This window comes from Phalacrocorax aristotelis, chromosome Z (assembly GCF_949628215.1).
Source record: "Phalacrocorax aristotelis chromosome Z, bGulAri2.1, whole genome shotgun sequence".
NCBI lineage: Eukaryota > Metazoa > Chordata > Aves > Suliformes > Phalacrocoracidae > Phalacrocorax > Phalacrocorax aristotelis.
Window position 1 is genome coordinate 5,192,004 of NC_134311.1, and position 14,197 is coordinate 5,206,200.

Consider the following 14,197-nt stretch of genomic DNA (forward strand, 5'->3'; position numbering starts at 1 on the left):
AGCCAGCGCTTCCTACTGTGAGCAGGAATGCAGCTACACTGCCTCCCTTCAGCAAGCTCACGGTGCAGTAACAGGACTTTTGGCACCCTACATGGACACACCGCAAGGTCCATGAAAGGCACAGGCTGTTCACGAAGAGGTAGCAGATGGCGAACTCACCATCTGGAAGGAGGCAGCTGCTATTGTGTGTGGAAGCATGTCACATTGTTCAACCAAATCCTTTTATTTACATTATTTCCTTTTTACATGTGGGAAAAGCAAATATTACAAAGCTTTGTTGTTCCACTAAAGGATTCTGCTGTTAAAGTACGCTGCAATTTTTACTTAGGAACTAGTAGGTTAAGGAGGAGGGAATGCAAGAGAAAGTGGTGGAGGGGAGTAGAAGTGGTTTTTTAGCAACTTAGTACAAATGTAGATGCTGATAATAGCTGCAGACCTCCTCCTTTCCCTTTAGGAAAAAAATTAAGGTCCATAGGAAAAACAGTCATCAAATGCCATATCCACTTCACTCAAAGCTCTTCTTAGCCATATGTTGCTGCTTCAACAAAACCCATAAGAAGAATGGAGAACTTCTAGGAGTCATTGTCAGAGCTCCCCTCCTAACAATTCAGTCTCTGCCTTAATACCTTTCACCCGTTACAGTTTCTTGTTACGTGAGCTCTGTTCCCATTAGAAGCAAAAGAGAGCAAAGATGATTACCCTGAACTGGGAAAATCCTCCATTTCAAATGGCACGCAGAAATCTCAAGTACAGTTTCACGAGACAGAGGAGAAAAAAACCACAACAAAATGTCCTGTATTCTTGTTTGTTTCTTCTTATCCTGTTAACACGAGCCATCCCCTCTCAAGCTTTCCATCTGAAGATTTGATGCTCCTATTCACTGTTGGTTTCACTTCAGTCTTACAGTTTCTCTATACCTAAAATGCATTTTTAGTTTCATCATTTTTATCTAGGCTGCCTTTTACCACTTTATCCCCCACCTCTGTCAGATTTGTAAGGCTGCATTACTTCCTTTATACACATTATTTGTACAGACTAAATTGAGGTACATTTCACCCAGACTTTACTAAATTCACACCCATCTTCTGTCTTGTTAGTTTCCAACTTTTGACCAAGTCTTTGCAGTTCTCCACATCACAAAGGGCTTCCTGCCAGAAAAATCTCTGCAAGTATGCATTGACTACGACACTGGATGCACCTCTAAGATAATGACACAAGAGCAGAAACTAACTTGGAGCCAAGTAAGTTTTCTTTGTCTGCTATGCATAAAATCGAGTGTTACATATTGTTCTAGGAAAGGGAGGGAAAGGGTTTTATCCCTTTTGCATCCCTATGCATTTTTCAAGAGCTGTGCAATGCATGTAAGCATACTCATGTAAGCCTAATGAAGAATAATTCTGCTTTTCTCACCTGACTGTTCCAAAACCCCTTAGAAACAGCATGTGGAAAAGTGAACCATGCTGCACTTCAAGACTAGGAACCAGCCAACTAACGTGGAAAGTCACAACCTATGGCACTCCTCAGTCACCAGCTGTGCCAACCTGTTAACTGTGGGACTTCCACATACTTCCAAAAGAAGCCATTAGAACACTTTCAGCAGTTACATCAACTCTGGGCTAGAACAAAACAGGTCAGCCAAAAACCTCAGTACAACTTAACAAAAGGACTATGCAGAGATGAAAGAGCATAAGCATACAGTCAAAACTGAATACATTTAAATAACTTCACTAAGGAAAGAAAGGTTCTAAAAGTTTCAATTGCTGTAACAGTGCTATAAGCTTAAAAGAGAGAGGTGTGACAACATAATAACCAACATAGCTAAAAGATTTCTTCCAATCCTACCCAATATGTATTTACTGCAGTCTGATTGCTTATCTAATTTTTGCAAGAGCCACCAATAGGCAAGTGAAATGTAGCTAAACTGACTGAAAAATAGCTGTTGAAACAGCTTGCATTTTCTTACTGAATGATCAGCTTAGGAAGTGAATTCTGGAACTCACTGAAGTTTTCATCAAGAAGCTTCCCATTTTTACATGCTTCCTACTTGTGCCCTCAGGTCAAAAATGTGCTTTTTTCTGTTTAAACTAAGAGTAACTATTACAGAAACAGTGTTAATATTGCTACACAAATCAGCAGATACTGTTTGGCAGTAATTAAGGAATTTCTAAGATGTTGTTCATCTTCTCTGCCACTAATTTCATTAAATGTACCACAGGCTCCTTCACCTTCCTCCTCCTCCTTGCACCTCACTCTCTCTAACCAGGCATGAGTTTCTGATCTGTGCTCCACTCTCACCTCCTCTTGCAAGCTGGAATGCCTCCCTAGAGAGATGCATCATGCCCATGGGCAGATAACTGCTTCTGTAACAAGAAGACCCTGTCTATTATACCCTAGAAAAGAAAGACAGGTACAGTGTCTGAATTAAAAGATGTTCCACATGCACTATGAACAACAGTGGGGGAATATAACCTGGAGAGTAAAATCCATCCATAAGTTGTCCAACAGCATGATGTAAAAGAACCATGTGTTCAACTATGAAAAAGAAACCAGCCTGATTCTAGACTTGAATACAGAATGAGATTATTACAACAGAGGCTTGGTAACTTTTTGGTTTTGGAGTAATAAAGACATATCTCTAGCATCCTTTTTATTGCCAAGGAGTGAAAAGAAAAAACTAAATCTCTCCACAAATGCTTAGAAAGCACAAAAAGCTATGCAACAAAAAAATCTGGGGAAAAGGAGTGGTTTGAGTGTCTAAACTTGAAATCTCCAGTGTTACTCTACTAATAGATGGCAATATAAAAACGTAATTGATTGACTTCTGGTTACTCTTAAATTTTATGTATAGAAATTGATGATGCAGTTTATCTATAAAATAACCATACAAAACCTAGTGAGTAAGCCACAGACAGAATATCCTTTTGTGTGTGTCTTACATATGGGTGAACATTTACAACATATGGATAATTTTATGGAAAGCAAGAGGTAGACTTAAAACAATAACAAAGAGAGACCAAAATTTTAGAAAAACTTCTTACACAAACCTACACAGAAGTACCTTATGATTCCTGAGCTGATTATCACAGGTTGGCTAAACGTAGATGGCTTCTGGAAACTACTCTGGAAAAGAAAGCAGTGTACTTATAGAAGAAACCCTTGTCCCAATATACGTAAGTAGGTATTAATAAGAAAATCATATACCTACCCCTACTGAGCCAATGACAGTACCACCTAACAGAGAACTGTAATGTTGTAAATATTCACACATAGTTACATACTCAAGTTCTTCAAATATAATTACATACAACTAACATCTCAACACTAACATTAACCGGACAAACTGGCAAGATACAGATTGGATGGGTGGTCTGCAAGATGAGTAGGAAACTGGTTCACAGGCCACATTCAGAGCGTGGCAATCAGTGGTCTGTTCTCTGGCTGGCAGCCTGTGTACAATGGGGTCCCCCAGGGATCGATACTGGGCCCCAAACTGTTCGACATCTTCACAAATGAGCTGGATGATGGGACTGAAAGCACCCGCACCGAGTTTGCTGATGACATCAGATTGGGTGGTGAGGTGGGTGCATCAGAAAGGAGAGCCTTTTTACAGAGACACCTGGGCAGACTAGAAGAATGGGCTAGCAAGAACATTACGAAGTTTAAAAAAGACAAGTACAAGGTCCTGCCCCTGGGATGCCATAACCAAAGAGCCCAGTCCAGGCCGAGATCTGTGTGGCTGGGGAGCAGCCTTGCTGAGAGGGACCTGGGGGTCCCAGTAGACAACAGGATGAACCCGAGCCAGCAGTGAGCTACTACAGCAACAAAGGCAGAGCAGACCCTGGGCTGCACCCACAGGGGCGTCGCTAGCAGAGACAGAGACATGATCATCCCATTCTACCCAGCTGTCAGGCTGCAGCTGGCATACAGCCCGGTTCTGGTCCCCACAATCCAAGAAAGATGCAGACCGACTGGAGAGGATACAAAGGAGGGCTGTGAGATGTTCAAAGGGCCAGAGAACCTGCCCCGTGAGGAAATAATGAAGGAGTTACGTCTCTTCCCCCTGGAGGACAGAAGGCTCAGGGGTAACTCACGACAGTGTTCTAGTACTTGACATTTCTTACCGTGAGAACATTCATTTCCTGGAACAAACTACCCAGGGGTGTTGTAGAGCCCGCATCACGGGAGGTTTTCAAGATGCAACTGGAAAGAGTGCTAGATAATCTCAACTATGCTCCCTTCCCCACAACAGGCTGGGCCAGATGATCCTTCAAGGTCCCTCCCAAACTGGACTGTTTTATGGTTCTGTGATTCTATATATACCAACCCTGATGAAACTGTATAATTACAAATCCTAATTAGTACTCAAGGATGAACAACTACTACTATTACAGTTTAATAAAAAATGAAGCCCTAAAAAAAAAAAAAACAAACACCTGATTTGGTATGAAGTTGGCCTGGCTTGAGAAGCAGCTGAAAATACTGAAATTTTAAGATTAAAATTACTTTTTCAGGCCTGATCATGACAAGAATTAGACTGCTAACTTAACATAACACTGACTGGGTACACTAGGTGTCCTGGCAAGCTTGATACTCTTTTCCTGAAGTATGACTGGAGCTTTCAAGTTCCTTTAGTAACATCAGTTTGTATAGATTCATTTGTACACATCAGTAATTGTGATAAAAAGACAAATTAGAAGGAAAAGGAGGACATTCCAAGGAAATTTATTACCTGTGTAACCAGCACTGTTAACTACCTTAGAAAGTGTCATGATTCAGCCTCAGTTGGCAACTGATTTATTTTTTTAAAAAAAGTGAATTCTTGAGCTTTTACAGCAGAAATTAGGGGATCTGCCTACATAGAAAATAACGAAATATTCTATCTCCCCACCTAAGGATTTCTTGTACTTTCCTTTAAAGTCTCCCCTACTAGCTACTGCTACTGACAAGACTCTGGTTGACTTCAGGTACCAATTTTCAGGAAATAGGTCCCATAACACTGATCCTCAACTATAATCAGTATATTTAGATATATATACATACAGAATTACTTAAGTTGAAGTGACCACTGGGAACCTAGTCCAGTCCACTATCCCCACCCCACTCAGGCAGGGTCAGCTACAGCAGGTTGCTCAGGGCCACATTCAGTCGGGTGACGACCATCTCCAATGATGGAGACTCCACAACCTCTCTGGGCAACCTCTGTCACTGTTTGACCACCCCCACAAGAAAAAAAAAGGTGCTTTTTTGCATTCAGATGGAATTTCAAGGTGGTTTGTTTTTTTTTTTAATTTGTTCCCATTGCCTCTTGCCTGGTCACTGGGGACAGTCTGGCTCCCTCACCTTCATCCACTCCCATGAGGTATTTAAACACAAGGATAAGACGCACCCGAGCCTCCTCTTCTCCAGGCTGAACAGCCCCAGCTTTCTCAGCCTCTCCTCATCTGACAGATCATCCAGTCCCTTCACCATCTTGGTGGCCCTGCACTGGACCCACTTCAGTAAGTCCATATCTCTCTTCCTCCAGAGAGCCCAGCACTGGACACAGCACCCCAGGTGTGTCTCACCAGTGCTGCACAAGGGGGAAGGATCACCTCCCTCAATCTGCTGGCAGTGCTCCTCCCAATATCCCAAGGTACTGTTAACCTTCTTTGCCATGAGGGTGCATTGCTGGCTCCATGCACTGGGATGCCCACATTCATCTCTGTTGAGCAGCTTTCCAGCTGGTCAGTCCCCAGCATGTGCTTGGGGTTATTCCTCCCCGTTGCCAGAGCTTTGCATTTCCTTTGTTGAACTTCATGAGATCCCTCACAGCCCAGTTCTCCAGACTGTCCAGGTCACTCTGGATGGCAGCACACACACCTGGTGTTTCAGCCACTCCTCTCCGTTTTGCATTGTCTGTGAACTTGCTAAGGGTGCACTCTGTCCCAGCATCCAGGTCATTAATCAAAATGTTAAATAGTATTGGCCCCTGGGTACACGCTGGGGAACACCACCAGTGACTTGCCTCTACCCAGACATGGTGCTGCTCATCACCACCCTCCGGGCCTGGCCATTCAACCAGTTTTCAATCCACCTCTCTGTCCATTTACCCAATCTGTGCACCATCAGCTTGTCTATGAGGAGGCTACGGGAGACGATGTCAAAAGCGTTACTAAAGTTGAGGTAAACTCTCCCCCCTTCTCCCTGAGCCAATGACCTCATCGTAGAAGGCTGTAAGGTTGGGTAAGCAATTTCCCCCTCATAAATCCAGGCTAACTACCTCCCGTCACCTTTGATGCAAAACATAATTTAAAGATAGACTCATGTAAGAACAGAAGCTTTTTTCTGCTCCAGGGTGATAAAGCAGATATTTTGTATAAAAATAGAAAGTACTAAGACTGCCTGCAGTATATAAAACGGGACAAGTATGTAAAACTTGTCAAGCACTGGTAAGATTTTATTGGTACTGGCCATACTCCGGAGGGACACAGAATTGTCTCACTGTAACACTTCAGCATAGCACAAAGACAATGTTAAAACAAGATACCTTCTCCTCCCTCCTACTGTGCCTATCAGTGAGAAAAATACCAAAATTATTTTGGTTTTGTTTGTTCAAGGAGAAAGGAAGATATGTGGGAAACTGGAAAACTACTATGGGACTCCCAGGAATTCATGGCTGAAAAAATAAACAGGGTCCTACACTGATGTGACCCCATGGGTAGAATTTGTGTTCTTCCCCACTCCCCAGCCACAAAACATTAACACAAGAAAAGGTGAAGAAATATGGCTCGATATTGTGCTTCTCAATAGGGCAGGCCAGTAGATGAAGCGTGTAAGTCCCACACTGAAGTTCTGGGAGTCAATATATGACACAAAATAAAAACTAGATAAAGTGCAGGTCAAGAGGCTCTATTCACTGTTTAAACAAAATGACATCATCTGATGTTAACTAAAAATACTCACTAAACTACTGAAAAATGCTGCTCTTTTTCCAGCATCAAATACTGTTCTACTTCTGGTTTTCTTCGTCTGAAGCTTTCATTTATACATGTACCTAACAGACTCAGTTTATTAGAGCTTCACTTCCTATATATGGTCAGGTACGATTTTCCTCTGCTGCTTTTAACCATTCATTTAAGACAGCGCTTCTAACTCCACACATTCAGCCAGAGCTAAAACCAGATTTATATTCAGGTCTAGTGGCCAAACCAGTAGACTACCCAAGAACTTTAGAAAAAGTAAGGTATTTCCCTTCAGTAGAGAACAGGGGTTAATAAAGAAATTCATTATCTAAAAAAGAAAAGTTTACCTGCTAACCACAGTAACTGCTAAACAGGAAAGAAACCTCATACACTAAAATCAAGTTACAACACATTGCATTTTTTATTGTTTATACACAACTTAACTGAACATGCCAATATTATTCCCCCTCACTTTTCAGATTCATTAATCAGTATGGAAAAGGGCCTTCAACAATTATTGAGAAAAAAAATCTGTTTCATGAGTTACTGAAATAAGCAAACACTGCAGAACACTGGACTTGCCACCTTTGACACTCGTGAAGAAACAAGAACTTCACACTATGTTCAGGCAGAAAAATGTTCAACTTCCATGCAATCCACACTTATTTAATATTGATCTATCCATCTATCATCAGCTTTTTTCTCACTATTATGTTGCCTCAACAGGCACCAACAGTGACTGTAAGAATGTATCTGCTTTGGATATTTTATAAACAACAATATTGTTAAAGATTTGTTTTAACCGAACAGTATTTTAACAGCCCATTTAATTTTGTACAGTTGATTGCTGTCTATTTCAACAGGTTGGTTTTTTTCAAACCTATACCTACTGCTCAAAAAATACCTTATGAAAATGTCAGTTATGCTGTAATATGCTGGAACTGCTTCTGCCACCTCAATGCGACACTAGGATCTAAAATAATTATGTCAGCTAAGATTTTTAATCAAATACATAAATAGCTGAACTATTTCACATACTCCTGGTTTACAACCAAATAAAAAAGCATTCATTCATTAAATCTGAAGCATTTCCTGAGACTATTTCAGCCTCTGTCAGCAAGCTTTGTAAATGGGGTAGAAAGAGTGGAGGAAAAAAAAAAAAAAAGACCAAACACAGAGTTGCCCACTTCATTCCCTAGCATCCTGCGCCTCCCACCTGGCATTAAGCTACAACATAAACACACTACTGCTGTGCTCCAGCAAAAATTAAAAGCCACACACACACACACTGCACAGACAAGCCTTAAGTCAGTTTCACTCACGATCAAAGATGATAAAAAAAAAACACCAACCCTACTTGGGGGATTTTGAGTTTGTGAATAAAGAGGACCTGTTACATACTGACAGTCTCCACCCACTGCTAGAGAAGTAAAGAAAACACAAAGACAAGACATATTCCCCTTTTCCTTAGGTACGTGAAAAAGAGAAGAGGAAATTAAGCATATTAGGTGCTTGCTTGCTAGTGAAGACGAACACATCCTGACTACTCTGGACAAACTATATTTACAGCATCCTGATGGGAAGTGCAGAACTTGCATCTGCTTCACTTCCCATCCCTTCAGGTTAGTTACTGTGAAAACCAGACTGTCAACTGTATGGTATTTAAAAACTTATTAATATTTCAAAAGAAAAAATTTGATCTGTAACACCTTTATGAACTAACACTTGCAAATTAGAAACTTTCATTTATTTTCTGTGTGTTTTGCTTTTTTCTGTTTTTTTTTTTTTAAATTTGCAAAACAAGTTAGGAGATGAAAAAGTGATAAAGCTGTGTCTGTGTTTATTCAGAAAGCTCCATTTCATTTTATACTTAAAAGTCAATTTTGAGATCAGAGTATGAACTTGGAAACACCAGCAGCAACTTTACCAGATATTTTTGTTTGGAGTCAGTAACCAACCATTCAGTAAATCCTGAAATGTGATGCATGTCTACAGGAAGGCAAAGAAGCCTCATGAGTCGTTACTGTTGTGAAAGAAATTAATGCCTTTTCATTTCTATACAGGAGAAGAGTAATTTCATCTCACATAAAGCGAGGCCAGGAGTGACGAGCGCTCTCAATTTTCTGATGTACACATAATACAGTGTAAGCAATTAGGACAAAAAAAACAAAACCATTTGACAGAATCGTGGAATTATCCGTCAAGCCGACCCTGCATGCCTCCTGTAAAAACTGAATGAATTAGGAGGAAGTGGGAAAGGGTGGAGCTGGCAGCTGTATCCAAACAAATGGAACAGCAGTTTTATAATCACATTCAAGCAGGGAAATCTAATCCAAGTTTAAATTACAAGATCAATTACTGCTCTTAAAGACCTACATTGGACCTTTCTGTATATAAGATGATAGATAATACTGATCTTTGTTTCTGGTGAGTTGGACTCCGCAGAAGCAGATGGTATGACTACAAAGAAAGGGCACTTCCAAAATAAAACAGCAATACTGAAAGGATACAATTTACTATCGACATATGGCCTATTTAAATGACATAACTAAGAACAGTAAAAACTGATGCTGTATAAAATAAATAAGAGATGAATGAAAGGGGAAAAGGCTTGTGATTATTTTAATCAGCCAGCTTCAATTCTTTTATGGAAAAGCCACACACCAAGGATAAAATCACAAAGAAAAAGGTTAAGTATATAGGGGCACGAACTTCTGAATTGATTTTTTAAAATGTATGTTATTTCTTTATGTTTCTGCATTAAGGAATCTTTGAGAGAAGAACATTTAACTAGAGAGCTATGCCCAAATCCTGCAAAAACTTTGGTATCCCCTTTTTCTGAAAAAGGTAGGTAGCCTTGTCAACCAAAACAAAATCAGGGCCTCTGTAGTCTTCCCCAGCACATCCTCCTTGTCAGAAATCGAACATCCTCTTTCATCAAAGTTAACCATCATGCTTGCACATGACTTACAAGACAGCATTCTGACTGCAAAATCCACTCAGAATTGTGATAACTACCTAGTATCAAACCGGTGATTATTCATTAAACAATTACCCCACTTCCTAAAATATTTCAAAAAAGCTTGGTTTTTGGCTTTTTCCTCAGTTCTCCGAGGAACTTTAGCCAAGTCTAACAGAAGAAACAGTCTGATCTTTCAGACAGAAAACGAGAGAAGCAGATTTCTGTATCTCACCGGCTTGGCACACAATATGGAAGTAACTTTGCATTTATGTGCTTCTATTTCCCTCCTTATCCTTTCCCAAATCTGCCTAATCCTCCTCCTAGCTCCTTAGGAATGTCTAAAAGTTCAAGACTATTCAAACACTGTCTTCACAAAACAAGGCCTTAATGTTTACAAACTTCCACAAAGAGTCCAGAAACTAAAAGGCTAAGGGATTACTAGGAAGCCTGTCGAGGTTACAGAGATTAATTTAAAAGAAATCCTATAATGTTACATTTAACATCCTCCTTTACAACTGTAATGGCTCCTGAAGTCTCGGAAGTACCTGAAACAGTGCAGAAGTTAACTCTCAGATAGTGGAGTTGTGAGACAACGTAAAAAAGATCTGCAATTCAGATGGGTTTTCAGATTAACTTTCTGACCTATATCTCAAATACATCTGCCACCGTGTACCTCAAAACCCTAAAGTGGCGACTGTACTCACTGCAACTTCGGGAACAACGTATTTCTCGATACTGACAAAATCGATTTAAGCTTTTGAAGCAATTTTCTTTTGGGGAGAATATGGTACCTGCTCGAGGGCTATTGTCTGTTCTAACACAAGCCTTGCAAGTGCTTAACGTAAGCCTACAGACTTTCTGCAGTTAAATCCAAAGGCTGCGTTCAGAGCACCTACTAATTACACGAACTCTATGTAACATTATCTGATCCTATATTTCACACAATATAAACACAGAACTGGTCTGCCTCTAGTGCAAGTTTCTTTCTAGTACCAGCACTGCAGGAATCCCGATTAACCTAATGGGTGGATAAGTATAATAAAACCTGACTGCAGGTTTGCCGTTTTTTCTTTTCTGAACTGCCTCCGCTCTCCAAACAGAACCTCATTAAAAACAACCTTACTTTAAATTGGTCGAGCAAAGCTGTTAGACGTTATTTATAAAAACAGCGGCTCTGCTCGCACTTTAAAATAGAGAATTTATTACAATTCATTTTAAATCCTCGTTTCAAAACTGCCTGGTTTTAAAAAAAAGACCAAACACGTGCGCATTACTTTAGATGCGTTTGTACGTGGAATGGGAAAGTTAAATATTACTGGGGGTTTTTCTTAGAAAGCAATACCAACTGATGACACGGTATATGGATTATTTTATGCCGCCGCGGAGAGCATTTTCGTTTGCTTTTATTTAATGAGGAAAAAGAGAAAAAGTTCATGGCCCTTCTGAGAACGACTACGGCGCTACCGGAGGTTGGAAAAGTCTCCCCAACAGGTAGTTAAACCACAACCGGAATAGCTCACTCTTCCTGGCAGCCTGCAGTATCGCTATGAAAACTTGAAAAAAAAACCGAAAAAAAAACCAAAACAAAACAAAACAAAAAAAACCCGCCGAGCCGGGCTGGCCCGCAGCGCCTCTCCCGCGGAGCCGAGGCCGGTGGTCGGGCAGCACCGCCCCCGGTGAAGGGGAGCTCGGCGGCCCCTCACCCCCCGGGGCTGCCCTCCCCACCGCGCTCCCGGCGGGGCAGCCTTCCTGCGGGAGCGGAACCGGGGGAGGGAGCGGGCACGGCGGCGGGGAGGGGGCACCCGCAAAACTTCTGCGGGACTCGCAGGGGACCCTGACACACACTTTCCACAGGGATAAGGGGTGTGGGGGGGGGGTGAGCCCGGCGGCCCGGGGCGGTTGGGGGGGCGGCCGGGCGTGGCGGGCCCCGTCGGGGCGGCGGCTACTCACTGGTTGGTGGGGGGCGCGTTGAGCGGGATGGCCACCTCCTCCTCCTCGTACTCCGGGCCGTCGAGCGAGTCGCCTTCATCCACAGTGCCCAGCGCCCCGGCCAAGGGGGGCGGCGGCGGCAGCGGGGGGAAGGCAGCGGTGGGATCGCTTGTCCGGGCCGCCTCCGGTCCCTGCCCCGGGCCGGCCGCTGTGGCGGTTGCGGCCAGCGGAGGGGCAGGCCCCGCGCCCAGCTCCAGGAGCCCCAGTACCGAGCACAAAGCCGGGCCACCCTGCGGGCCGGCGCTCGGGCTGCTGCCGCCAGAGCCGCCAGAGCCGGAGCCGGCCGGGAAGGGGCCCTGTGGTCCCGGCGCCTTGCCCCGGCACGCGGCGGCGTAGTGCCCCGGCTCCGCGCCGGCTGCCGCCGTCCCGGCTGAGGTAACCGAGCCGCCCTCCTCACCCCCGGCCTCGGCCGCCATCATGTTGAGCCTCGCCCCCCCCCCCCCCGTCCCCACGCCGCCTCCGGCCCCCCTCCGCCGGCCGCCGCACGCCGGGGAGGCGGTGACAAAGGGGGCCCCGGGCTGCCCCCCCCCCCGCCCCGCCCCGCCCCGGCGGGGAGCGGAGCCGGGACGAGGGCAAAACTTCCCCGGCGGAGACGGGCTGGGAACAATACCCGGCTGGGCGGGGGCTGGGCGCGCAGGGCGGCTCGGCAGGGCCCCGCCGCGGCTGCCGCGGCCGCCGGCGCCCTCAGCCAGCCTCCCGCCGGCCGGGCGGGCAGGCAAGTCGCGGGAGGCAGGGAGGCGGGCGGGCCGCGCCGCACCGCGCCTGCGCGCCGCTCCCCCCATTCCACCCCCCCCCCCCCCACACGGCGAGGCGCGCACACGCGTGCGCGGGTGGGCAGTGGTGCTGTGGGGTGCGCGAGCGGGGGATCCCCACTATCCCCCGAGAGTGAGGAAAATTAAAAAAAATGAGCAAAAATGAATAAAAGGGACGCCGTGGCGCGGGCGGGCGGCAGGTGCGGGTCGGCGCGGCGTGGGGGGAGGCCGCGCGTGGGTGGTGTCGTGCCACTTGTGGCGGCGGGAGGGGGCTGAGGGGACGGAAGGACCATGGGGGTGTGCCCCGAGCCGCTGGTGCGGCACTTCCCGTAGGGAGGTGGGGTTGGTTTGGTCGGGGGGAGCTGCGGGACCCGGGTGGGAGGTCCAGGGCCCCCCGGGGGCGGGAGCCCGCGGGGTGTGGAAGGACCCGCCGCCGCCTCACCGCCCCTGGGCCCGGCTGCCCCCCGAGGGGGTGGTCGAGCTGATCCCTGGAGGTGGTTTTCTCGGAGGAGCCGACGTCAGAAGACCCTATGCGCATTATCGCAAAGACCTGGTGTTCTAGCAGTAAGAATAAAACCCCCTCATCCGAGCGTCTACAAGATACTGTTTCTGTTGTGAAAGTAATGACTCCATCACTAACAAAAGGGAATTTACTCTACACTTCCCTGAAATAGTATTTTTTCTCGTTACTCAAGCCTGCAAACTCTCACACCCCCAAGCCTATCTTCGTCATTAATAATTCTGCTGACTTCAGTGGGTTTTCTTGGCACATCGGGTTTATCTCACACGTAAGTAGCTCTGCGATCAAGAAGACATCCTGCGACAAACATTATCAGGCAATATAACACATAAATATCTTTTGATTTTATTCCGCTGCCCCCCCTCCACCCCCCCCAGTGTTAAAAGAGCTGACAAATAGCAGCACGTTGACACTTGTACGTCTCTCAAGAGCTCTCAGAAGGCATCTAAACATTCAGGTTTTCAAAGCTTTGCACTACCCAAAAGTATTAAGTGAATTTTTCCTGAGGCCACTAAAACAAGCTACTACTCCCACTTTCACAGCTCTCCAGCCAACCTCTTTTTATCTGCTGAAATGAAGTTTTGTATCTTGCCTTCTAAAGGCAAAATTTGCTTCTAGTTACACCACTAAGATCAGTGGAATTACGCTGGGTTTCTGCCCGGTGTCAGTGAAAGGAGAAGCTGGCTCCAGCCCTCGGTTTACAGTGCTGTAGCTCATTCATAGCCTGCCGTTTTTTCTGTTCAAGAAATTGCAGTTTCAGTGGCAGCCTCTTACAACTTCGATTTCGCATTACCGTGCTTCAGCATTCTAAATGTCATTCCAAATAATGTCGTAGCCTGCTGTCTCTGTGGGTTTCTGTTTGCTGGTGTTTGCTTTCCCTGACATATTTCTAAATAAAATTATTTTAACACAGCTTTATTGCTGTTGTAGAAGTGATATGCCTAAATATAGAAATGCAGTGTAAATATTTATAAGATTCCCTTTATGAGGCAGGCTTTTCTAAGTGCCTTCCAGGGCAGAAGTATGTGTATGG

General features: G+C 44.8%; 1 protein-coding gene across 1 annotated transcript in view; it reads right to left on the bottom strand.

Annotated features, from left to right (window-relative positions):
• Positions 1 to 12,332, bottom strand: part of RASA1 (RAS p21 protein activator 1) — a 67,609-nt gene extending 55,277 nt beyond the window's left edge. The window contains exon 1 of the mRNA XM_075079556.1: positions 11,854 to 12,332. Coding sequence (XP_074935657.1) covers positions 11,854 to 12,311 — 458 coding nt within the window. The 5' untranslated portion in view covers positions 12,312 to 12,332. The remainder of the gene's footprint in view (positions 1 to 11,853) is intronic.
• Between the last annotated feature and the right edge of the window lie 1,865 nt (positions 12,333 to 14,197).